The sequence below is a fragment of the Schistocerca piceifrons genome, chromosome 3, assembly GCF_021461385.2.
Source record: "Schistocerca piceifrons isolate TAMUIC-IGC-003096 chromosome 3, iqSchPice1.1, whole genome shotgun sequence".
NCBI lineage: Eukaryota > Metazoa > Arthropoda > Insecta > Orthoptera > Acrididae > Schistocerca > Schistocerca piceifrons.
In genome coordinates this window covers 238405855-238432859 of record NC_060140.1, presented here as the reverse complement: position 1 = coordinate 238432859, position 27005 = coordinate 238405855, and the positions used below count along the sequence as shown (strand labels likewise).

The 27005-nt window shown below is 42.7% G+C and overlaps 1 protein-coding gene across 1 annotated transcript in view; it reads left to right on the top strand.

Moving 5' to 3' along the window:
* The window catches only part of LOC124788543 (trypsin alpha-like), a 75106-nt gene extending 63859 nt beyond the window's left edge, over positions 1-11247 (top strand). Inside the window, exons 4-5 of the mRNA XM_047255813.1 lie at positions 2939-3070; positions 11002-11247. Coding sequence (XP_047111769.1) covers positions 2939-3070; positions 11002-11247 — 378 coding nt within the window. The remainder of the gene's footprint in view (positions 1-2938; positions 3071-11001) is intronic.
* The last annotated feature ends 15758 nt before the right edge of the window (positions 11248-27005 follow it).

Below are 27005 nucleotides of genomic sequence, written 5' to 3'. Positions count from 1 at the left end.
GTGTAGACTCAAACCGAAATGGTCACTAACGTTGGAGAGGCGCTGCAGCTGTTGTCCTGTCAGCAAAGGGACTCATGTTCGTCGTACTGTCCGAAGGGATACGTTCATCGCACGTCCCACATTGATTTCTACGGTTATTCACGCAGTGCTGCTTGTCTGTTAGCACTGACAACCCTACGCAAACGCCGATTCTCTCGATCGACAAGTGAAGGTCGTCGGCCACTCCGTTGTCCTTGATGAGAGGTAAAGCCTGAAATGTGGTATTCTTGGCACACTCTTGGAACTGTGAATTTCGGAATATTGAATTCCCTAACGATTTCCGAATGGAATGTCTCATGCGTCTAGCTACAACTACCATTCCGGCTTCAGTGTCGTAACATACGTTGACATCACTATCACAAGACTTTTATCTCCTCGGTGCAAAAATATTACGGAAAAAAGCAAAAATATTAGGTTAAGACTGTTTAAATTTGTTAATAAAAATGCAGAACCTTTCTGTAAAACAATAACAAGGTTACCGAAAATGACAGGCTGGATGGAAGAGAATTTGATCTGTCAAAGGCCCAGCACCCTTTACGTCATACATTTCTCATATGCTAAACATTTATTAACGATCAGTGGAGCTACTGACGTCCTCTTTCATTACAATATAACCCAGGCTCACAATATACCGCCGGCCGGGGTGGCTGAGCGGTTCTAGGCCCTACAGTCTGGAACCGCACGACCGCTACGGTCGCAGGTTCGAATCCTGCCTCGGGCGTGGATGTTTGCGATATCTTTAGGTTAGTTAGGTTTAAGTAGTTCTAAGTTCTAGGGGCCTGATGACCTCAGAAGTTAAGTCCCATAGTGCTCAGAGCCATTTGAACCATTTTGAACCACAAGATACCTTTGAACAAAATGAATTATGTTTCCTGAAACACGCATATTTTACACAGGCTAACGGCTTTAAGTCATACACATGCCAGAACTAACAGTAGCGCTTACTGCGTGACAGTAACTTTTCAATGACATCCAGACAGAAGAACAAAATGTTTTAAGGTGAGGCGCAATATTTCAAACAAATCATAGTAAAGTCCAGCGAGACATTCAACCCTTCTAATCTCCCCTCAAAAATATCTAGAGTGGAATCTCAGACTTAAAGCAAGCTTGGTAAGCTGTATGTTAGCCACGACAGTAAAAATCGTAAACCACAATTTTACTTTGTGCCACGAATAAGAAACAAGAAGTTCAATAATATTGAACCAGACAGGCACCGCAATATACGGAACATCATCTCGGATGAACTGTTGTAATCCTTGTCTATCTCTAAGGAAATAGAAATAATTACTGTTCAGATTAAGTATTTTGGTGGTATTAATCTTTAGACTAAGACGGACAAGCAAGACCGTATACAGACAGAAGTCGGTGATGTTTAACAGCAATGTATCGTAAAACACCCTCTGAACAAAGGTCCCAGCACCGTAACATCATCCAATTCAAAATGACCCGACAAGTATCACATGAGAGTGCTCGCAGCGCAGCACTGCTTGTTGAATGTGACTGTTAGTTACTTGTGAACACACATGTGCAGTTAGGCTCAGTCGTACGTCTTAATATGTATCTGGAAAAATTTGTTTCCTTCTAGAAAGGACTCGAACATTAGTGTAACGCCAGCAAATATTAACCACGAGTCCGTTTACCGCAGTGCAGAAAACGCGGCACTGTTCGACGGTGCAGAAACCGTGTGCCCTTCCTCCAAGAGCTAACACCCTGGCCAGCTTTTGTGACCGAGTGGTTCTAGGCGCTTCAACTGGTGCCAATGGCTCTGAGCACTATGCGACTTAACTTCTGAGGTCATCAGTCGCCTAGAACTTAGAACTAATTAAACCTAACTAACCTAAGAACATCACACACATCCATGCCCGAGGCAGGATTCGATCCTGCGCCAGTATGGCGATGACGAATACACGCTTCCAATGTGCGTTCACCGCGATGTCGCGAAACACGGGTGCGACCATCATGATACTGTAAACAGAACCTGGATTCATCCGAAAAAATGACGTTTTGCCATTCGTGCACCCAGGTTCGTCGTTGAGTACACCATCGCAGGTGCTCCTGTCTGTGATGCAGCGTCAAGGGTAACCGCAGCCATGGTCTCCGAGCTGACAGTCCATGCTGCTCCAAACGTCGTCGAACTGTTCGTGCAGATGGTTGCTGTCTCGCAAACGTCCCCATCTGTTGACTCAGGGATCGAGACGTGGCTGCACGATCCGTTACAGCCATGCGGATAAGATGCCTGTCGTCTCGACTGCTAGTGATACGAGGCCGTTGGGATCCAGCAGGGCGTTCCGTATTACAATCCTGAACGCACCGATTCCATATTCTGCTAACAGTCATTGGATCTCGACCAACGCGAGCAGCAATGTCGCGATACGGTAAACCGCGATCGCGATGGGCTACAATCCGACCTTTATCAAAGTCGGAAACGCATTTCTCCTCCTTAAACGAGGCATCACAACAACGTTTCACCAGGCAACGCCGGTCAACTGCTGTTTGTGGATGAGAAATCGGTTGGAAACATTCCTCATGTCAGCACGTTGTAGGTGTCGCCATCACCGCCAACCTTGTGTGAATGCTCTGAAAAGCTAATCATTTGCTTATGACAGCATCTTCTTCCTGTCGGTTAAATTTCGCGTGTGTAGCACGTCATCTTCATGGTGTAGCAATTTTGAATGGCCAGTAGTTTAGCTCTGCTGGTACAGGATTTTCGCAAAAAATTCAAAAGTTTCGGGTTCGTGTCCCGGTCCGGAACACTGTTTTAATCTTCCAGTAAGCTTCAAACATCATATTGGTCTGTGGATCGCTTCTTGCACGACTTACGCTTGGAAAAGGCCGATGAATTATGCCTCTGCGGTGTGCCATAGTGTGCAGCTATAAGCTTGATGTCTTATTTCTGCAGAATGGGCGAACTTCAAATGAGCTGAAGTACGTGACGGTGAATGTGACGGACACAGCGATTTGCCGCACGAGGCTACTCGTACTGGAAGGAATGCTGTGTGCTGGAGGAGTGAGCAACCAAGACTCCTGCCAGGTGAGTCTACTGTCCTTATATAGAGAATAGTCCCTTCACACGTGTTAAGTTCTCGTAGTAATCACGACATAGATTTCTTCGAGTAGATGATGACGCAATGTATTTCATCTTAAGCACACTTCTCACAGAAATACCCATAGATTATTTATTATTTAATAATTTATTTCTTCAGTTCTTACCCGTTACGTACAATTTAAGCTCTCTCTTTCACATCACTACTGTCTAAAGTTAGTATTGTTTTCTGTGCATCGGCATCTAATGAAATTACATGTACTACTACAGTTAATATGTTACTGTTTACCATACCACAGTGATTACTGCTGTTAATTACGATAGCATCCACTAAAACTGCAACTCTGTACGTCAATTTGATGATCCAAACACGTTGTGCTGCCATTCATGAACGGCATTCCAGGGGGTGTTTTCCAACAGGATAACGTACGCCCACATACCGCTGTTGGAACCCAATACGCTCTTCAGAGTGTCGATATGTTGCCTTGGCCTGCTCAGTTACCAGATCTAATCGAGCACATAAGGGATTTCATCAGATGAAAACTTCAGCATCATACATCATCCAGAACCAGCACTAAGCGTCCCTGCATTGACCAACCAAGTGCCAACGGGCATGGCATTCCATCCCACAAACTGACATCCGGCACCTGTAAAACACAATGCATGCACCTTTGCGTGCTTGCATTCAACATTCTGTCGATTACACTGATTATTAACGTACCAGCATTTCAAATTTGCATTAACTTTTGATCTCGCAACGTCAATCATTTGAATATGTTACCTAGACAAATGTATTCCTGAAAGATCATTACGCTGCATTAATTATTTCTTGATGTTGCGTTGTTTTTTCCGCCAATGTATATTGTTACTGATCCGTGTATAGCATCGATATAATTGTAACTATATAATAAGAAAAACTTTAGCCGGCCGGTGTGGACGAGCGGTTCTAGGCGCTTTAGTCTGAAACCGCGCCACCACTACGGTCGCAGTTTCGAATCCTGCCTTGGGAATGGATGTGTGTGATGCCCTTAGGTTAGTTAGGTTTAAGTAGTTTTAAGTTCTAGGGGACTGATGACCTCAGATGTTAAGTCCCATAGTGCTCAGAGTCATTTGAACCATTTTTTGAAAAACTGGAGGAAAGCCTCTCTGTGTTAAGGAGGCTAAAGCACGCCAATGGAGAAGGCGGAGTGGCGTTGAGAGCGTGCCAACGGACGGCGATGTGCAGTCAGCCATTGTAGTGAATGCATGTCGGTTTGAATTCAAGGCTGAAACCTTCTGTTGTCTCGAATGACCGTTGCCACCGCTGGTGAAGAACTGGAATGCCGAGACAGTGCTGCGTGATTTTAGTTTATTACGAGAAGAGCCATGTGTGAAGCATTAAACGCTGAGGATAAAAGCATCTAATACTTACCGATGCCGATGCAGCGTTTCGAACATCTTCTCAAAGTAATTTATTTTTTCCTTTAGTATTGTAAGTGACGTCGGCCACAATTTTTTTTGCGTGGTGATTCACCAATATAGTTTCATTTACGGATGCATACAGATTATCATTGATCCAAATCATTCTACTTGTAACATATTTCTGACCAGATTCCTGAAATTTGTTTGAGTGTCACTATTAAAAACTTCATAACTATGTCAACAAAGACAATCATTACATTATCTGGAAAGCAGTTTACGGATTGAGTCTGTGGTGTCACCGCCAGACACCACACTTGCTAGGTGGTAGCCTTTAAATCGGCCGCAGTCCGTTAGTATACGTCGGACCCGCGTGTCGCCACTATCAGTGATTGCAGACCGAGCGCCGCCACACGGCAGGTCTAGAGAGACTTCCTAGCACTCGCCCCAGTTGTACAGTCGACTTTGCTAGCGATGGTTCACTGCCTGCATACGCTCTCATTTGCAGAGACGACAGTTTAACATAGCCTTCAGCTACGCCATTTGCTACGACCTAGAAAGGCGCCATATTCAGTTACTATGTATCCTGAACAGGTAATATTGCGAATCATGTACCGTCAAGAGCGACGTTCATCATTAATGGATTAAAGTTAAGTATCAAACTAACTGCGCCCGCTTTCTGAATTCTCATTCCTTGTCATGTTCCAGACCTCGCGTCAGTATAGTCCTTGCCGGCCGGGTGGCCGTGCGGTTCTAGGCGCTGCAGTCTGGAACCGCGTGGCCGCTACGGTCGCAGGTTCGAATCCTGCCTCGGGCATGGATGTGTGTGATGTCCTTAGGTTAGTCAGATTTAAGTAGTTCTAAGTTCTAGGGGACTGATGACCTTAGAAGTTAAGTCCCATAGTGCTCAGAGCCGTTTGTGCCAGTATAGTTCTTCTCTCCTCACGCTAGCCTGCGTGAGCTAAAACGCGTGCATTTCGGCCTCCAGTTGTAACACGGTGTTGGTTCTTCTGCCAACACAACAGAGTCTAGTTAAGTTGCGGAGGTAATACACTGGAAAAAAAATGTTACACCCTTTTAGCGGTTTCCAATTCATTTAAAATTTATTGTTGCAACTATGTATATGGAGTACATGAAATGTTTACGTCTACAGATGAATAGCAAAAGCGGTTCTGAGGTGCACGTATCGATCGATGCTGAAACACTTATATTAGTACGTGTTCTGGCCGCCACAAGCGGCAATCCAGGTGCTGACTCTGGCGTCCAGTCGATCGTTCATATGGTGAATGCTGTCCTAGGATACGATACGCGCTCCTGTTCGATCTGTTTGCGCAGCTCTATAAGAGTTGTTGGTTGAGGAGTCGCACGAGTCACTTCTCACCAAATCATATCCCACACATTGATTGGAGACAAGTCCAGAGATGGTGCTGCACATCTTGCAGAGCACGTTGAGATCATGGGCAATGTGTGGGCGAGCATTATCTTGTAGGAACAACACATCACCTTTCTTTTACGAGAACGGCAAAAGAACGGGTCTACCAACATTGTGCATGCTCTGACGGCACCAGTTGCGCCGTGATGGTCTATGCAGTGATTCACAATTTTCAGACGTTCGTAGATAATGTTTTTCCTATATTTCGTGTATATTTAGCGACTATTTATGAGCTATTTCTATTTACGTAGGTTGGAACTTAAACAGTGGCAACACTGCTGTGGAGACACTATGTAATGGAAACTACTATCGTCGCTGATAGCACACGTTGTTGACATACCTAACTTACCTCCGAGCAAATGGACTCGCCCGTCCCACGTCGCCGGCGTGTGCTCAATCGAAGGAAACACAGTCACTTGTGAGCGAGCGGTCTAACGTAACGGTGTCACTATGTTTTCGAAACAGAAACAAAGGAGTTGGATCAAGATTGAATGTGTCAGAGGTCGTACAGCACAACAGTGTTATCAAGGTCTTCAAGAGGCGTGCGGGGAATCGGCATTGCAGTACAAAACAGTGGTTGGATAAAAGCCCTCAACGAAGGTCAGCAAACTGTGGCAGAAATGCATCGGGCAGGTCGTCCTAGCGTCTCTGAAGAAGAAGTGCATGCTGTTGCCACGCTAGTGGACAGTGATCGACGGCATACGATTCGTGAGCTCGCCCACGAAACCGGATTAGAGCATACGACTGTGCTTCTCATCCTGAAGGAACAGCTGGGCATTCGAAAAATTGCATCACTATGGGTTCCGCATGACTTGACGGAAATGAAGAAATGGATGCATTACGACGCTACTCAGACGCACTTGGAGCTCTATAAGCGCGAAGGAGAGGCTTTCTTACGCCGTATCGTAACACTGGATGACACATGGGCCACATCGTACGAGCCAAAACTGAAACGCCAATCCAACGAATGCCGTCATTAATGGGTAGCCGCGAAAGTCGAAAGTGCGTCAGAGCCCCAGTATGGTGAAAGTTATGGTGATCCTCGTGCACGACTGTCATGGCGTTATTCTAAAGCATTACGTTCGTCCACGTTACACCGTCAATGCACAGTATTACTGTTCGTTTTTGGAGTATCACCTGCGACCAGAAAGAAGCGGCGATGCTTTCTGTGCAACCCACAGATCATTTTGCACGACAATGCGCGGGCGCATACAGCGCAAGCTGTGGCTGCTTTGTTCGGTCGATGCGACTGGGAAGTACCGTTCCGTCCACCACACTCCCCGGACTTAAGTCCTTATGACTTTGATTTGATTCCGAAGATGAAGGAATGAATTCGCTTCAGAACTGTCCCGGAGTTTCGACAGGCAGTAGACCGCTCCATTCTCACCATCAACAGAACAGGCTATGCTAACGGTATACTACGCCTTCCACATCGCTAGCAACGGCTTCTACACAACGCTGGTGACTTCTTGTGAAGGACAGTAACGGTTGCAAACATGTAACTCTTTTGTATCGGCTGTGAATAAATAGTTGCCACTATTTAAGTTCCAACACTCGTATGTACTGAGATCTGTGAAAATACTACGCTGGTGGAAAAAAATCGCAATAACAAGAAGGGAGTGAGACAGGGTTGTAGCCTCTCCCCTATGTTATTCAATCTGTATATTGAGCAGGCAGTGAAGGAAACAAAAGAAAAATTCGGAGTAGGTATTAAAATCCATGGAGAAGAAATGAAAACTTTGAGGTTCGCCGATGACATTGTAATTCTGTCAGAGACAGCAAAGGAATTGGAAGAGCAGCTGAACGGAATGGACAGTGTCTTGAAAGGAGGATATAAGATGAAAATCAACAAAAGCAAAACGAGGATAATGGAATGTAGTCGAGTTAACTCGGGTGATGCTGAGGGAATTAGATTAGGAAATGAGACAATTAAAGTAGTAAAGGAGTTTTGCTATTTGTGGAGCAAAATAACTGATGATGGTCGAAGTAGAGGATATAAAATGTAGACTGGCAATGGCAAGGAAAGCGTTTCTGAAGAAGAGAAATTTGTTAACATAGAGTATTGATTGAAGTGTCAAGAAGTCGTTTCTGAGAGTATTTGTATGGAGTGTAATCATGTATGGAAGTGAAACGTGGACGATAAATAGTTTAGACAAGAAGAGAATAGAAGCTTTCGAAATGTGGTGCTACAGAAGAATGCTGAAGATTATATGGGTAGATCACATAACTAATGAGGAGGTATTGAATAAAACTGGGGAGAAGAGAAATTTTTGGCACAACTTGACTAGAAGAAGGGATCGGTTTGTGGGGCATATTCTGAGGCATCAAGGGATCACCAATTTAATATTGGAGGGCAGCGTGGAGGGTAAAAATCGTAGAGGGAGACCTAGAGATGAATACACTAAACAGATTCAGAAGGATGTAGGTTGCAGTTGGTACTGGGAGATGAAGTAGCTTGCACAGGATAGAGTAGCATGGAGAGCTGCATCAAACCAGTCTCAGGACTGAAGACTACAACAACAACAACAACAACAAGGAGTTGTGTCACACAAACGAAAGTTGAGCGGAAGATGGTCTATAGGTGTGCATGCCCATAGTCCCACTGCTAATAGCCGATTCGTGTTGACGCGTCTGGGCGCACAAACCCTCTTAACTGTGCTTTGGTAGCTGTAAGATCTACCACTGGTGCCATTAGAGCGTCTGTGCTGCGTGGAAGTCCAGAACCCTGTCTGCAGTTGTGAGGATGTGCAAGTGTCCACCGGCATCTCTACATAACTGACACAACACGTCCAACTTGTGTGGCGATTCTGCGAAAGGACCATCCAGGTACTTGAAATACAACATTTTCACCCTTTTCAAGCTCGTTCAGTTGCCTGTAGGAAGCACGAGTACGACTCCATGGCATGATCGGCTGCTTGCTTCACTCATTTGCACCACACTGAGTCTTCTGCTTATGAGCATTCCTTATTAAAGGACAGACACAGATAGCGCTCTGGTAGAACTGCCATTGCGCTACCTGTTGGCGGACGACGTTGATACCATTATCAATAAATCTACAACCCTCCAGGTGTCATATGCCATCATCTGATCAAAATCGACATTATTTTTCTAGGTGTGCTAATTTTTACCGGCAGTGTAAACACTGTAAGCCATAAAGACGACGTACCACGAAGAAATTATCCGAATGGGATGAAAACCAGTAGATGTGCTTTACATGTACAGATAGACAAATGACTACAGTTTCAGAAAAAAGTTGGATGATTAATTGAAGGGAAAGAGCTTTACAAATTGACCAACTCAATAGAGCGTCGGTCCACCTCTGGCCCTAATGCAAGCAGTCATTCGGCTTGGCATTGATTGATAGAGTTGTTGCATGTCCTCTTCAGGGATATCATGCCAAATTCTGTACAATTGGCGAATTATATCGTCAAAATCCCGAGATGATTGGAAAGCCCTGCCTATAAAGCTGCTAACTTTCTCAATTGCAGCTAGATCCGGCGACGTCGCTGGTCAGTGTACGGTTTTGCGTACATAAAGAGAAGTAGAAACTTTCACCATGTGCGGGGGGAGAGGGGGCCGGGATTATCTAGCTGAAATGTAGGCTCAGGGTGGCTTGCCGTGAAGTGCAACATGATGGGGCGTAGAATATCGCCGACGTTCTGCTGTGCTGTAAGGGTGTCGCGGATGACAACCAAAGAGGTTGTGCTAGGAAATGAAATGGCACCAGACCATTACTCATGACTGATGAGACGTGTGGTGGACAACAGTCAGGCTAGTATCCCATCGCTGTCCGGGGCGTCTCCAGACATGTTTTTGCTGGTCATCTGGTCATCAGATTTCAGTTCGAAGCGGGACTCATCACTGAAAATAATTCTACTCTAGTCAGTGAGATTCCAGGTCGAAGACGTGCCTGGAGAGTTGTCTGTTGCCCCTTCATACGGCCTGACAAAATGGAGTTTGGGTCTGAGTTGCCATTTCTTTTCATATCAGGATCCTATGGTTGCTATGCGTGGCAACCTTAGAGCATACCGATACGTTGATGATATGCTACGCTCCGGTTTGTTGCACCTCTTAGCAAGCCATCGTGGGCCTACATTTCACCAAGATAATGCCCGCCTGCACACGACGAGAGTTTTCACTGCTTTTCTTCGTGCTTGTCAAACAATGCGTTGACCAGCAAGGATGCCCGATCTCTCCCTAATTGATAACGTTTTGAGCATTATGGGCGGGGGCCTTCATACATATCGGGATTTTCATGCTCTAACGCGCCAGTTAAACAGAAGCAAAATAGTTGCTTGCGTAATTCCCATACTGTCTCACCCATCTGTTAAGCTCTTTCTCTTGAATAAACCATCCAATTTTTCTGAAAATGTGGTCATTTGTTTGTCTGTACATCACATATACCTATTTCCGTCCTATGTGGACAATTCTTTTGTGGTGTCTCGCTCTTCTCTGTCTTAGGGTGACATTTAAACTTCATGAAAAGATAACAATTAAACTATAAGTAACTTTATTCTGACAGTAATACTCGCAATTAAGAAACTTTTATGAGAAATGATTAAACTATGTTAGCACTGCATTGTTTACAAAGAGTGGAAACTGTATGTTCAGCTGTTATGTGAATTTGTGGCTATGGGATATCTTTCTAAGGAAAGTAGGGCCGCAAATTATCTTCCTTGCCGGACGGAGTGGCCGAGCGGTTCTAGGCGCTACGGTCTGGAACCGCGCGACCGCTACGGTCGCAGGTTCGAATCCTGCCTCGGACATGGATGTGTGTCATGTCCTTAGGTTAGTTAGGTTTAAGTAGTTCTAAGTTCTAGGGGACTAATGACCTCAGAAGTTAAATCCCATAGTGCTCAGAGCCATTTGAACCATTTTTTTAACTTCCTCAGTTACTTTAGATGTTGCTTTATTTAAAATCGTCTAAAATATTATTATAGCCGTTAATGTGACGGTGCGATTTTAAGGTTAGTTAGTGTCACACAGTCATATATATAATCAATATTAGAGGTAAAATATGATTCGGTAGTTTTCTTCATGGAATTTATACATATTTGGTTTTGACTGACGACTTCATTCTTCTCCACAGGGAGACAGTGGTGGGCCACTCGTGTGTAATGGTTCACTTGCAGGAATAGTCAGCTTTGGCTACTACTGCGGTCTGCCAGGCTACCCTGGCGTGTACACCGACGTGTCCAAATTTGGCGACTTCCTCAACTATTCGCTGACCAGAGCCGGCGCCGCGTCAGTGACGTCACCAGGCTACCAGACGCTGGCCGTCATTGGCTCCATCGTAGCCACGTGGGCAGCGTGGGGAGCGGCCAGCCGGGTCTAACTCTGCTGCCAGTTTTACTGTGACTTGCTAACCGACAGGATGGTCTCCGAAGCAAGAAAACTGTGGCTTTCATAAATGGATGTCTTATGTAGGTTTACTGCTCTCTCATCAGTAAAAGGGCATGCGATTTTCTGCTGTTAATGTACTTAATTACATCTAATGTCATACATTAATCCTGGTACGAGTGAAACTGCCTTAGAACTTACACAATATATACCGTCATGATATCCTTATATTGAAACCAACATCGCGTTCAGCTGACTAATGGCGGGATCCATATTCAGCAGACTCGTGGAGTAATGTTCACCTTATCTTGATTTTAGTATTTTCAGTAAGGTTTTATTTATTAAAATGGTGTAGTATTGTACAGCATTTGGTTGCACCGAAAGATATGTGCAAGCAGCTAATACAAGATGTACATAAATGTTTATCCTGATAACGAAACACTGTAACTCTTTACTACATACAGTAAATGAAACGTGCGTTGTACCACTCATTGCTCTACTCATTAAATTTTGAACCCTACATGAACGTTCAATGCTGCTAATACACTTCAACATTTAAATCACTTCAACGTCTGCACCTCTGGTTGTTGTTGTTGTGGTCTTCAGTCTTGAGACTGGTTTGATGCAACTCTCCATGTTACTCTATCCTGTGCAAGTTTCTTCATCTCACAGTACTTACTGCAGCCTACATCCTTCTGAATCTGCTTAGTGTATTCGTTTCTTGGCCTCCCTCTACGATTTTAACCCTCCACGCTGCCCTCCAATACTAAATTCCCGTGATCCCTCGATGTCTCAGAACATGTCCTACCAACCGATCCCTTCTTCTCGTCCAGGTGTGCCACAAGCTCCTCTTCTCCCCAATTCTATTCAATACCTCCTCATCAGTTGCGTGATCTACCCCTCTAACCTTCAGCATTCTTCTGTAGCACCACATTTCGAAAGATTCTATTCTCTTCTTGTCTAAACTATTTATCGTCCACGTTTCACTTCCATACATGGCTACACTCCATACAAATACTTTCAGAAACGACTTCCTGACATTTAAATCTGCACTCGATGTTAACAAATTTTTCTTCTTCAGAAATGCTTTCCTTGCCATAGCCAGTCTACATTTTATATCCTCTCTACTTCAACCATCATCAGTTATTTTGCTCCCCAAATAGCAAAACTCCTTTACTACTTTAAGTGTCTCATTTTCCGACGTAATTCGACTACATTCCATTATCCTCGTTTTGCTTTTGTTGAGGTTCATCTTATACCCTCCTTTCAAGACACTGTCCATTCTGTTCAACTGCTCTTCCTAGTCCTTTGGTGTCTCTGACAGAATTACAATGTCATCGTCGATCCTCAAAGTTTTTATTTCTTCTCCATGGATTTTAATACCTACTCCGAACTTTTCTTTTGTTTCCTTTATTGCTTGCTCAATATACAGATTGAATAACATCGGGGATAGGCTACAACACTGTCTCACTCCCTTCCCAACCACTGCTTCGCTTTCATGTCCCTCAACTCTCATAACTGCCATCTGGTTTCTGTACAAATTGTAAATAGCCTTTCGCTTCCTGTATTTTACCCCTGCCACCTTCAGAATTTGAAAGAGAGTATTCCAGTCAACATTGTCAAAAAGCTTTCTCTAAGTCTACAAATGCTAGAAACGTAGGTTTGCCTTTCCTTAACCTTCTTCTAAGATAAGTCGTAAGGTCAGTATTGCCTCACGTGTTCCAACATTTCTACGGAATCCAAACTGGCCTTGCCCGAGGTCGACTTCTATCAGTTTTTGCATTCGTCTGTAAAGAATTCGCGTTAGTATTTTGCAGCTGTGACTTATTTAACTGATAGTTCGGTAATTTTAGCATCTGTCAACACCTGCTATCTTTGGGATTGGAATTATTATATTGTTCTTGAAGTCTGAGGATATTTCGCCTGTCTCATACATCTTGCTCACCAGATGGTAGAGTTTTGTCAGGACTGGTTCTCCCAAGGCTGTCAGTAGTTCTAATGGAATGTTGTCTACTCCGGGAGCCTTGTTTCGACTCAGGTCTTTCAGTGCTCTGTCAAACTCTTCACACAGTATCATATCTCCCATTTCATCTTCATCTACATCCTCTTCCATTTCCATAATATTGTTCTCAAGTACATTGCCCTTGTATAGACCCTCTATATACTTCTTCCACCTTTCTGCTTTCCCTTCTTTGCTTAGAACTGGGTTTCCATCAAAGCTCTTGATATTCATGCAAGTGGTTCTCCTATCTCCAAAGGTCTCTTTAATTTTCTTGTAAGCAATATCTATCTTACCCCTAGTGAGATAAGCCTCTACATCCTCACATTTGTCCTCTAGCCATCCCTGCTTAGCCATTTTGCGCTTCCTGTCGATCTCATTTTTAAGACAATTTTATTCCTTTTTGCCTGCTTCATTTACTGCATTTTTATATTTTCTCCTTTCATCAATTAAATTCAATATTTCTTCTGTTACCCAAGGGTTTCTGCTAGCCCTTGTCTTTTTACCTATTTGATCCTCTGCTGCATTCACTATTTCATCCCTCAAAACTACCCATTCTTCTTCTACTGTATTTCTTTCCCCCATTCCTGTCAATCGTTCCCTTATGCTCTCCCTGAAACTCTGTACAGCCTCTGGTTCTTTCAGTTTATCCAGGTCCCATCTCCTTAAATTCCCACCTTTTTGCAGTTTCTTCAGTTTTAATCTACAGTTCATAACCAATAGATTGTGGTCAGAGACCACATCTGCCCCTGGAAATGTCTTACAATTTAAAACCTGGTTCCTAAATCTCTGTCTTACCATTATATAATATATCTGATGCCTTTTAGTATCCACAGGGTTCTTCCAAGTATATAACCTTCTTTCATGATTCTTAAACCAAGTGTTAGCTATGATTAAGTTATGCTCTGCGCAAAATTCTACCAGGCGGCTTCCTCTTTCATTTCTTAGCCCCAATCCATATTCTCCTTCTATGATTCCTTCTCTCCCTTTTCCTACTCTTGAATTCCAGTTACCCATGACTATTAAATTTTCGTCTCCCTTCACTACCTGAATAATTTCTTTTATCTCATCATACATTTCATCAATTTCTTCGTCATTTGCAGAACTGGTTGGCATATAAACTTGTACTAGTGTAGTAGGCGTGGGCTTCGTGTCTATCTTGGCCACAATAATGCGTTCACTATGCTGTTTGTGGTAGCTTATCCGCACTCCTATTTTTTATTCATTATTAAACCTACTCCTGCATTACCCCTATTTGATTTTGTATTTATAACCCTATATTCACCTGACCAAAAGTCTTGTTCCTCCTGCCACCGCCGGCCGAAGTGGCCGTGCGGTTAAAGGCGCTGCAGTCTGGAACCGCAAGACCGCTACGGTCGCAGGTTCGAATCCTGCTTCGGGCATGGATGTTTGTGATGTCCTTAGGTTAGTTAGGTTTAACTAGTTCTAAGTTCTAGGGGACTAACGACCTCAGCAGTTGAGTCCCATAGTGCTCAGAGCCATTTTGAGCCTCCTGCCACCGAACTTCACTAACTCCCTCTATATCTAACATAACCTATCTATTTCTCTTTTTAAATTTTCTAACCTACCTGCCCGATAAGGGATCTGACATTCCACGCTCTGACCCGTAGAACGGCAGTTTTCTTTCTCCTGATAACGACGTCCTCCTGAGTAGTCCCCGGCCGGAGATCCGATTGGGGGACTATTTTACCTCCGGATTATTTTACCCAAGAGGACGTCATCATCATTTGATCATACAGTAAAGCTGCATGCCGTCGGGAAAAATTACGGCTGTAGTTTCCCCTTGCTTTCAGCCGTTCGCAGTACCAGAACAGCAAGGCCATTTTGGTTAGTGTTACAAGGCCAGATCAGTCAATCATCCAGACTGTTGCCCCTGCAACTACTGAAAAGGCTGCTGCCCCTCTTCAGAAACCACACGTTTGTCTGGCCTCTCAACAGATACCCCTCCGTTGTGGTTGCACCTACGGTACGGCTACCTGTATTGTTGTGGCACGCAAGTCTCCCCACCAACGGCAAGGTCCATGGTTCATGGGAGAAACACCCAAAATATCAAGCTGGTATTCAGTCTCTTGCCACACAGTCTGCATGTCTGGTGTGACTGTGCTAATGGCATCTCTGGTGCTTTGCTGCAACGTCATAAATCAGGTAGTACTGCTTTGTACACAATATCTTTCATATACCCGCAAAGAAAGAAATCTAAGGGGGTAACGTCAGGCGATTTCGAAAGCCACGGAACTGAGCCGTCCCTGCCTGTCCACTAGTGAGGCTTCATTTCGGTGGTGTATGTGTAAGTTTTGATCACACCAGGTCCTTTTGTAAATACATTCATTTTTTCAGTGGAATATTCTTTAAGTGTGACTTTTTCTCTTCATTCGATCATTGTGCATTCTGAAAGCTTAGAATTAATTTGTGTTAATATGTCTTCGCATTCATACTCTGTCTGTGACACAGGTGTAGGTGTGCAGTGTTGATCAGTCTCCTGTATCATCTGTAGTTTATATCCAGTGCAGCGTTTGTCGTGTCCAGCTGTTCTCGTGTCTAATTTTACACAGATCTCACTGTCTTCACTAAAAAAATAACAAATACCTTTGGAGAAGTCTATATTGGAGTTCTTTTCACACAAAAGATCTTCTCTAAAATACAATTCGTAGATAAGTGTGGAATGACGAGGAATGGCCACCGTGTAGTCCCATTGCCTATCGCCAACTTCACGAACACTTGATTACTTACCCTAGGCTTATTGCTTAATGCAGTGAGTATCTGACAATTCTGAACAGGAAATTCTACAACTTTGCTTACTTCGTTCATCTTTACATAAAAGTTCTGTTATACTACGCTGCCTACAGTACCTGTATCAATTACAATAGTAGTGGGTACTCCCACTACTGTACCAGTAGTGGATGATAGCACAATTTGTTTCTTCTTTGATCGACACTGTGTGTTATCACTCGTGAGGTAATAAGCCAAATTTCCTTGTTCGTTGTATCTCAAGAATAGTATGAGTGATTCATGTGGTGTGAATCTGATCGTATTACTGTATGGAGTGTTAGTGTTTGATGTGTCAAACAGTAATTGTGTGTCGAAGCTGCACCCCAAATATGCCTCAGTCACGCCCTTGGGCACGGTAATGACTGCGTCTAGTTTAACTCGTGGGTAGTTAAATTCTTTGTGTAAATGTTAGCTGGAGATGGCGTTCCGCTTTGCATTTCATTATAGTACATTTATCTGTGGGTATTGGCGTCGCCATTCTCTGGGTTGATTTTGGTGTTGCTGTTGTGTATGGGATGGTGTCGGCATGTTGTTTTGATTTGCATAATTGTTCTGTTGTATCGGCTACGGTGGTGGTTACCAGTGTTGATTGTACTGAAATTGATTATGTGGATAAAAGTTTTGGTTTTGCATGTGGTTTTGTGGTGCTGTGTAATTCGTATTTCGTATCTGCCACTGTCTTCTGTTTGAAGATTGTCCATCACGGAAGTTGATAATATTTTGTCTGTATTGGTTATGATTTGTTCTCGGATTGAAATAATTAAATTTTCGTCTTTTGTAGGGTTTGTCCCCTTGTGCGTAGTTGTTTTGATGACTGTAGTTATTTACATTGTATTGTGGTGGTGAATTTTGGAAAGTGTTCTGTGTATTTTGTGGCTGCACGAAAGAAACATTTGAGTGCGCGCCTGAATTGGGTTGGCTAGCCTGTAAGTTCGGCATAGCGGCTACGTAATTCTTATGATTTCTGTTCCGGGATTGGCGTTGTTGGTTCTCTACGTAGAGTATATCAGTAGCGTCAAGTCTTTCAAAAAGTATTCTGCGTCGTCGTCAGGGAGATGGACTAATTTTTCTTTTATGTGAAATGGCAATTTGGATTTGCGTGAACGGATTATGTCACGAGCTGCGACTGGTTCGTCGAGGAAGTGGATCATGTCGAGATATTTCTCAGTGTATCTTCAAAGGTTTCCATTTTTCGGTTTGAAGTGCTCAAGTTCCATTACTACATTACTCCTCATACGTTCCTGAAGTCTCTGACCGGTATTTATTCAGGAATGCATTTTTAAAAAGCTCGTATCGCTCTGAATGTAATCAACGATGTGGGAAATATTCTTTCTTTCGTTCCAAAGGGAAGAAAGGCGTGTTTGAATGCTTTGAGAAATATCACAGGGTGTATTCTTTCCTGGAATAAAGGTAGAAACTTCCTGTGTCTGCTGCGGTCTGAGAATGTATAATGTTCTTCCGGGTGTTGTGAATATATGTCTTCAGAGCAGTAATTGTAATCGTATTCTTGTGTTATGATTTGTTCTCGGATTGAAATTATTAAATTTTCGTCTTTTGTAGGGTTTGTCCCCTTGTGTGTAGTTGTTTTGATGACTGTAGTTATTTACATTGTATTGTGGTGGTGAGTTTTGGAAACTGTCACAGATCGTATTCGGTGTTCCTGTGTGCTGAGATTCACGACGATACAATTGTTCGTTACCAAATCTTGTGTCGTGCTTTCGTGTCAGACTGTTGTGTAAGTGAAGGATTGTATGTATGTATCTGTTCAGATGTGGTATATTGTGCTGTGTGGTCGATCACCTGTTTCTTTTCGACAAATAATCAGTTACTGTGTCTGGCGCTACGGCTGGGAATTTCTCATTCAAACATGTATCGAAATCTTTATCCTTCTGTGCTGCCCAAGTCCGAAATAGCTCAATGAAGTTTGCAATGTGCGTGTCAGTTTCTTTTTATACAGTGTCGCGTACATATGAGTGTGCCTCATTGAATTTACATTCAACATCCTTCATTCTGGTGTGTATTTCTTCATTTGTACGAGTACTGGCCTTAATCTGGGTAACCATACTTTCACAACAGACTGTGGCTCGCTCTTTTATCTGATGTTTGACTGCACTGACGTCTGATGCTGTCTGATCGTGCTGCAAAGTAAGCTCTGCGAATATCTCCGACAAGCCGTTTACTTGCTCCCTGTCAAACGAATGATAATCTTGTCAAGCAATCACGTCAGTCTTTCTTAGGTCTTTGTTAGATGGTTCGCATTGTCTTTCACAAATTGCGAAATGCTTTCGTCATTCTTAATCTGTTTCTCATTTAGGTTGGAAATACCTTTCATGGTTGTGTTCAACAGTACGATAAAATTTGTTAGACAATGGCGCTGCTAGCACTACGTTATTAGCTGAGGCGTGCAAGCGCAAGTTTGGTTCGGAATTTGATCTTTCGGAAGTTGACGGCAAAGAAATGAAATTACTTTCTGTCACAATCTGATTTTTGGTTACTCATGGTATTGTCGTATGTGTCGGTGTTGCCGTGTGTATCAGTATTCACGTTATCTAATTGTTGTTCCATGTTGGATTGTTTTCCGGTTTTGACCATAATGCAAAATGCGAAAAGATGAAGTAATTAAATTCGTAAGTGTGTAAAATGTATGTGTAGTCCCTATAATAAAGTCATTGATCTTGTTAACATGAATAAATGAAACCAAATCTTCACACGCAAAATTTCAGTCTTGCTGGCTTATCGCCATGTGATGAAATGAACTTGAATGCGGCCATTTTGTGTATTGGAAAGAACCTATTGTTTAAGATGGTAACTATCGTCGTAATTTCAGTGCACTTGCAAATTGTCAGAAAATGAAATGAACCTGAATTTTAAATGATTTTAACACTGAATCTGAGCACGTTGTAAACTGAATGCGAATCCGGATATGCTGCGTCTTGCCGTAATTTGGAATTTGAAAACGCAGTTTGCGATTTCGGCCAGGTCATGTTCGGGATTTCATGATTGTTTTCCAGATAATGGTTGATAATTGTTCCTCCGGTTGTTGTTGACTGTCATGGAAAAGAGAACAGATTGTATAATACATGTAACGAAGTCCTAAAACGCAGTCGCCAATATAAATAATAATTTTGCTTCTGTGTGTGAAAATGAGAATTCAGACCAGACGATTAATAATATTTCAACGCATTAAGATTAGTTAATATTATTTCCCCACACATTGTCTGGCGTGCGAACAATGACATTGCTGGTTGAGGTCGTGTGTTCGCTAAGTATTTTTGTGTTACCGTGTGAAATATCGGACTTCTTGCAGTAAAATTACCGTGAAGATTGACTTATGGTTCTTTTATGCTAGGACTTTATAATTTTCCATCAGATTGCACAGAAGCCTCTACCAGGTCGCAGCCGCTTACATCATTGTTAAAACTACTAAAATGAAAAACATAGCGATTAATGAAATGTATATTCAAGAAATCACGTAAACTATGAATAGATACTTACATATAAATAACAATTGTTGCTTGACAGTATGTTAATATAAATGAGTACGTCGATGCGCCTCTTTAAACCTGCCTATGTTCAGTATGTAACAAAATGTCTGGAGTTACGGAACAATGACAAAATGCGTCCGTACAGAAACAAATTGTCTCACCACTTAAGTAGTGCGAGAGGAGTAAGAGCCGAAGTACAATAATAAAACATTTGCTGTTCTTTCACCGCAACTACATAGTGTTTTTCGATAGCGCTTAATTCACGTATTTCACGTCTTTGACAGCGCGAAAAAATATATTATCGCTTTCAAGTGCAGATGAGCCCTTGAAACATACCGTTATCAACCTTCTATCATTTCCTGCAGAAAAAAAATCTGAGAAACACTTCCACAGTAGATTCGCGGCTTACATCAACATTTGCTCCTCCTCTTCAGAGAAGTCATGCACAGCTGGTAATTTGTTCGATGGAAACCATCATATTTGTGCATTTATCATAGCAGGCTTAATTCACTGTTGTCATCAACATTCAAACAAGCATACCCAGGCTCACTTTCTTCCTCAGGTACCTCCGAATACAAATCACTTGAAAATTCTTCATTTAAAAGATGGTTGTTTAGATGACGTCTCGAAACTTCCATGCACACATAACGCCTAAAACAAATGATTGTCCTAAATAACAAGCAAAACCGGACCTAAAATTTAGTAAATTTACATCCGATTAGAGAATTAATTATAAAAGTATGTGTGGTAGCAGTGGGTTCCTTCGTTACAGGTGATACAAACTCAAAACTACGTTACGGTAACTTTATATAAATATGATCACTGTGCAAAAACCACACATCAAATAAGTGATGTACCTAAAGACCGCAGACACAAATCTCCTACAATACCTAAAGACCGCAGACACAAATCTCCTACAATCACGTAGCTAACATTCCGCTTCGACTGTTTCTTTGAACGATGTATGCGACTGCTGCATTGCACTACATTCTTACAAGTACCTTAGTGAGCCGTTTGGACTCTTTGTCTTGCAACAGCATTAGTGGTTTCACGCGGAAGGTACTGCTACTTAAAAAAAATTAGTAAAATGGTGGTTTAAGGCCGAAAACACTGCCACTGTAAGGGCTAAGAGCAAGGTACTTCTCATCCATTCAGTACAGTACGCTTGAGTGTTCCAGCGACCAAAGGGATAGTTTTCATGTGATTCATCTCCATGGAAATTTATGGATGATAAGTTGTATATCATTAATGTACTTCTGTTGGATAATACCTCAACTGTTTTATTGATGAGATTTATTTCATGAGTCGATTTCGATATCGTCTTCAGATACTATTGTCGCGGTCCAACTCATACGAAACATCATAGTACATCGGAAATCACTAGTGCTATTAACATAAAAATGCCAGTTTTTGTGTCCACCCAGTATGAAAGCCCAGCATACAGAAATTGAAGTTTTATGTCAGGCCAACTAAAACTTACTTATTTTCCACTGGATAGGCATGAAACTGAGGTTTCTGTACATTTCGCTTCCATATTGCGTACATACAAGAACCGGCATGTTTTATGCTAACAGTAGCACAAGTGACTTTCGATGTGGTTACGTTTTGGATCTTTTTCTATAGTTTGGTTGAAATACTCTGCCACAAGCACATCTGAAGATGAATTTTACGACTTCGTAATCGATCATGTGGACTATGTGATCGATTCACATTAATGTCACATTAATGTGACCACCGCCTATGTCCGCCATCAACGAGCAGCAACCACTCACAGACGGCAGGTGGCAGCAATAGCAGTGGAGGGTATATAAAGTGTGTTAGCGATTGCGGAAAACAGTGGAGTCGTTGTCGTAATGCGAAAACGGAGCGATTTATCTGATGATCAAAAGGATAATATCAATGGTTTTCGGTCCAAGGCTGGAAACATTTCCGAAATGGCTAAGCTTGTAAAATGTCCAGGTGCCACTGTGGTTAAAGTATACCGTGCATGGCAAAATGGTGCTACCCAAAACTGTCACCGAGGCCATTTTAGTGCACCACGGGCCGTAGATGAAAGGGATGAACGACGGCTGCGGAGATGTGTAAGGAAGAATAGACCTGCAACTGCCAGCCGGTGAGGCCGTGCGGTTCTAGGCACTTGAGTCTGGAACCGCATGACTGCTACGGTCGCAGGTTCGAATCCTGCCTCGGACATGGATGTGTGTGATGTCCTTAGGTTAGTTAGGTTTAAGTAGTTCTAAGTTCTAGGGGACTGATGACCACAGATGTTAAGTCCCATAGTGCTCAGAGCCATTTGAACCATTTAGACGTGCAACTGTCGAGGAAATAACCACCCAGATGAACTGAGGGGCTACCAATTGTGATTCCTCAACCACCGTTCAGCGAACGTGCTGCGTATGGGCCTCTGCAGTAGGCGTGTGGTTCATGCACCTCTTGCTGGCTACTGTTCATCGGCGAAGAAGGCTGGAATTTGCACACCACTGCAACTGAACGTCCACAGGTGGCGTTTCCAGATGAATCACGTTTTATACTCCATCAGACAGTTGACAAACACCCTTCAACAGTCGTCGGAAGCGTCCAGGCAGGAGGAGGGAGCATTACGGTCTCGGGGAATGTTTTTGCGTCATTTCCTGGGTAATATCGTCATTCTAGAAGGCACAATGGATCAACACAAGTATGCATATATCCTCGATGAACATGTTTACCGTTCCACGGAGTTTTTTTCCTCGGCACGATGGCATCTACCAACAGGACAATGCAACGTCGGTTGGTTGGTTGGTTGGTTGGTTGGTTTGGGGAAGGAGACCAGACAGCGTGGTCATCGGTCTCATCGGATTAGGGAAGGAAGTCGGCCGTGCCCTTTCAGAGGAACCATCGCGGCATTTGCCTGGAGTGATTTAGGGAAATCACGGAAAACCTAAATCAGGATGGCCGGACGCGGGATTGAACCGTCGTCCTCCCGAATGCGAGTCCAGTGTCTAACCACTGCGCCACCTCGCTCGGTCAATGCAACGTGTCACACAGGCTGCAGTGTACGTGGATGGTTCTAAGAGCAGCAGGATGAGTTTACTGCGGTCCCCTGACCACCAAATTCACCAGATTTAACCCAGTCGAAAATCTGCGGGCCTACTCGGTCGGGCTGTTGGAGGCATTGGTTACTGCTGCTTTTGACAGATGGTCACATTAATGTAAGGTGACAATGTAGAAGGCATTCCGAAATGCGTTAATTATTTGGATGACCTCTTTGTGACCGCAGCCATTGGAAAGGAACATTTTCACATCCGGTTGATCTCCCTCAAAATGAACAGATCTCGACAAATGCCTGGTCTTGTTTTCACTCCAATGAGGCATATCTTCCTGATGTCCTTAGTAAAGATGGATTATAGTTTATGCAGAAAGTGTGGCTGTCATTGGCAATCTGCTGGCCCCCAAAAATCTTCAACTGTTAACTACTGCTGGCATTTTATACGCAATTTTGTACATACTTACCAGCCTATAAATCAATGACGCAGGAAAAGTTTTAAGTCTGACAGGTATCGAAATATCCACGAGAAATCTAGAAAAATCATCTAAAGAAGTTATCTTGCTTGGCGAAATAGGCGCCTGGGTGACAGTCTATATCGGTTTATGTCATCAGTTTCCTTTAAGTTGTTTTTATTTGTTTATATTTTCACCATTCTGTTTTATTTCTGCATTAATTTTAACAAATGTTGCTGTAACAAAATTTTTAGCTTCATACAAGGTGAATCATCTAAAACTTACACCGCAAATATTGTGGAAATGGAGAGTCCCATTGGTCTGCGGTTTTCACAAAATAGATTGGTCGTCAGGGGCTCGTATTGTTAGCCAATACGACAGAATGTAATAATACCTAGAAAGTGTATCTTTTGTGCAAACATACACTTTTTTAAATGGAACAATGCCTATTGACATTAACAAACTAAAAGCAGGGTAAATTAGAATGTCAGTGATGTTTGTTGTAGAAATCTAGTGGGAGTCGTTTACGAGGTATCGTGTTTTGAAAAGTTTCCACACCGACACTTGTTTGTGACTTTCAGCCTGCGTAGTTGCTAGGTACGATATTGTTATGTTTGCTTGCAGCTTGCTTCTGTGTACCTTGAGTGCACTGCGATTTGCTAGACATTTAGTGTGCGACAGTCCAAGTAGTGGGTCGTGAGTGGATGATGGGATTTACCGATTCCGAAAATGCCGACATGCTCATGGTGTATGGAGAGTGTAGGACGAATGCAGTTCGTTCTTGAATGATGTATGCGGCAAGACACCCCAATAAACGTCAACCACATCTGCAATTATTTATAAACGTCGACAAGTAGTCAGGTAAAAGTGATAGCGCAATACCTAGACAACGTAAGAGAAAGAAACAAGTGACGACAGAAGAGGGGGAAATTAATGAATATTCTTGCTGTTGATGCAGTTGGCCGCACGTTAGCTCCCGAGCAATCGCACGAGGAGGTCGCGTTAGTTGGGCAAGCAGAGCCTTGCATCGCGCCACATTTAGCAGCGATGCGCCATCGAGGCCTCGAGCTCGTTCGGGTATCGTGTCAACAGGGATCGGTGCAAGCGCGAATCAGGCAGCGCTGGGAAGGGGGGAATGCCTGCCTACACACGTGCGGAACTGCTTTCTGAATTGTCACCACCCCTTTGAGAATCCTGAAGGTTTGATATGCTAGTAACAGAGAGTTCTTGATCCTTTACGAAGAAAAATAACGTATAATGTAAAAAACGATGGATGTACGAGTAACACTGAAAGTCGCGAGCTCTATCTTCTTATCTCGTGTTTTCTACTGAAAATCTCGTGCTTGTACTCTTGTTAACTTTACTATTACAGAGATCGCCTAAACTTTATTATTTTTTTTTAATTGGTCCTGTGCGCAACAGATAACTTACTTGGTCTTTCTGCTGCCCCTGCTTGATCTGCTGCATTCCATCATTTAACAAAAACATAAAAAAACCTATTATTCATGCTGAGTGCAATGCATGTTCTGTATGGCGGCTCCTGCTGTTGCTGCTTTCTACAACTACATATAATTCAAGAGAAAGGGTTTAGTCAAATCTAAACTCGATAAATGATAACCCAAACAAGTAATTCCTATTTAAAAAAAACTATATTCTTTCTCATTCAATTAACAAAACGCTAGAAGCTCTTTGAATAATCGCTTCGTATGTAAATCTGCCTCCAGTGGCATTAAAGCAATATTAAAAATTAATGAAACTCTTGAGACAGACTGAAATACTTCTCAATTAAATACATAGTGAAACAATTCCCTGACAATTACAAAAGAAATCAATGACAAAAATCAATACTTAATCTATTCGCCTAACAATAGTTTCCCTTAAGAATTCAACTCCTATCATTATCAAAATTACCGTCTGCTGCTACGCACATACACAAACCCTTTTCTTTAAATTAATAAGTGCGCTGCAAATTATAAAAAATATCAACTCAATACGAAATCCTGTGTCGCTGCTGACGGACACGGCAGCTCGGCGACGACCCCTCGCCCAACACACGTGCGCACCACAGCAGGCGGGCTCCTACACTGGCTTCAAAACTGCCACTAGTTAATCCGTGCGCTGCGAAGCGTAACAACAATATCTTAGATTCCAGAGCTTGTGTGTGCGCGCTGTAGCCAACCTTTAAATCCTAAGAGAGTATTGCCAATTCTCAACACAAAAAAAGTATGCAGCGTAACATGGTCGTAATTGAAATCAGTGCAAATGGTTTAGTAGTCTTAATGCTTTTATAATGCCTTACATTCCACCTGTACCACTTTAAAAAGGCTGATAAAGCTTTTGCACAATGGGTGGGTCTAGCGTGCAATATTAAAGTGTTTTACACTCTTCTGTTACTCTACGAGTTTTCATTAAGCAATTAACTGGCTCAACCCTTCCTCCGAACTCGTTGAGGAGGATCTGCCTGCTTTGCATCTGACGTAATTTTCAGATCAGGAGCCACAGAAGGTAAAGACAGCCTCTAATTAGTTTCGCTGTGAAGTTTGTTTCTGGATTTACTTTTTATATGCGTGTAAGAAGGAAAAGTCTTTTCGCACAGATATATGGAGCAGAGAGGTAATAAAGTTGTTATCGCTTTATTTGATAGCATTAGAAACTCCGTCTTTAAGCTTAACCAGAAACTAATCGGTGACAAGGATTTATTTTCTCTAACTTAGTCACTGGAAATTTCGGGCAACAGCTCGTTTTCATTTACACTTCACGTGGATTCCAAAATTATTGTCTTCTCCAAGCGACTGCGAAAGCGCCGCGAAATAGTCTTTGAAATTTTTCCAAATTCCTTCAAATGTTGCTTAATTTTGTTCTTTACACTTTCGTCCCAGTAGCCGGCCGCTGTGGCAGAGCGGTTCTAGGAGATGCAGTCCGGAACCGCGAGCCGGCTACGGCCGTAGGATCGACTCCTGCCTCGGGCATGGATGCGTTTGATGTTCTTAGGTTAGTCAGATTTAAGGAGTTCTAAGTCTAGGGGACTGATGACCTCAGATGATAAGTCCCATATTGCTTAGAGCCATTTGAACCATTTGAGCTTTCGTCCGAAGTAAGATGAGTTTCTACAAGAAAATCGTGAAGGGTGTCGAAGCTAGACAGATTTCCCAATCTGCAAGGATTTTAATGAGCAGTCGATACGGTCTTACACATTACACAGGTTTGTGTCTGGTCCGTGAAGTAATAAATTTAAACTGTTGATTTTTAACAGTCGGAAGCCAGACTTTGCCTAGCAAATGGTACCCTGATCAGAAAAAGATAAACATCATACAAGACGGGAACACCTCTGCCGTGATATAACCATCTTACATTAGTGCGAGTCAATAAAAACATTTAAGTAGTTAGATTAATATTACAAAAATTCGCTAATTAGTAGGATAACCATTAGTCAGATTAATTATTTTCACTTCATCGTAAGGTACAGACAGGTACCAGTAAGTTGATTTAATGATTACAAACGACGGAGGATATTTAAGTTACCACCTTGTTGCTGACGTTACAGCCATCAGTTATTTTATACATTGATAGTGACCGGGCCAAATATCTCACGAAATAAGCATCAAACGAAATAACTATAAAAAACGAAACTCGTCTAGCTTGAAGGAAGAAACCAGATGGCGCTATGGTTGGCCCGCTAGATGACGCTGCCATAGGTCAAACGGATATCAACTGCATTTTTTAAAAATAGGAACCCCCATTTTTATTGCATATTCGTGTAGTACGTAAAGAAATATGAATGTTTTAGTTAGACCACCTTTTTTGCTTTGTGATAGATGGCGCTGTAATAGTAACAAACGCATAAGTACGTGGTATCACGTAACATTACGCCAGTGGGGACTGTATTTGCTTCGTGATACATTACCCGTGTTAAAATGGACCGTTTACCAATTGCGGAAAAGGTCGATATCGTGTTGATGTATGGCTATTGTGATCAAAATGCCCAAAGGGCGTGTGCTATGT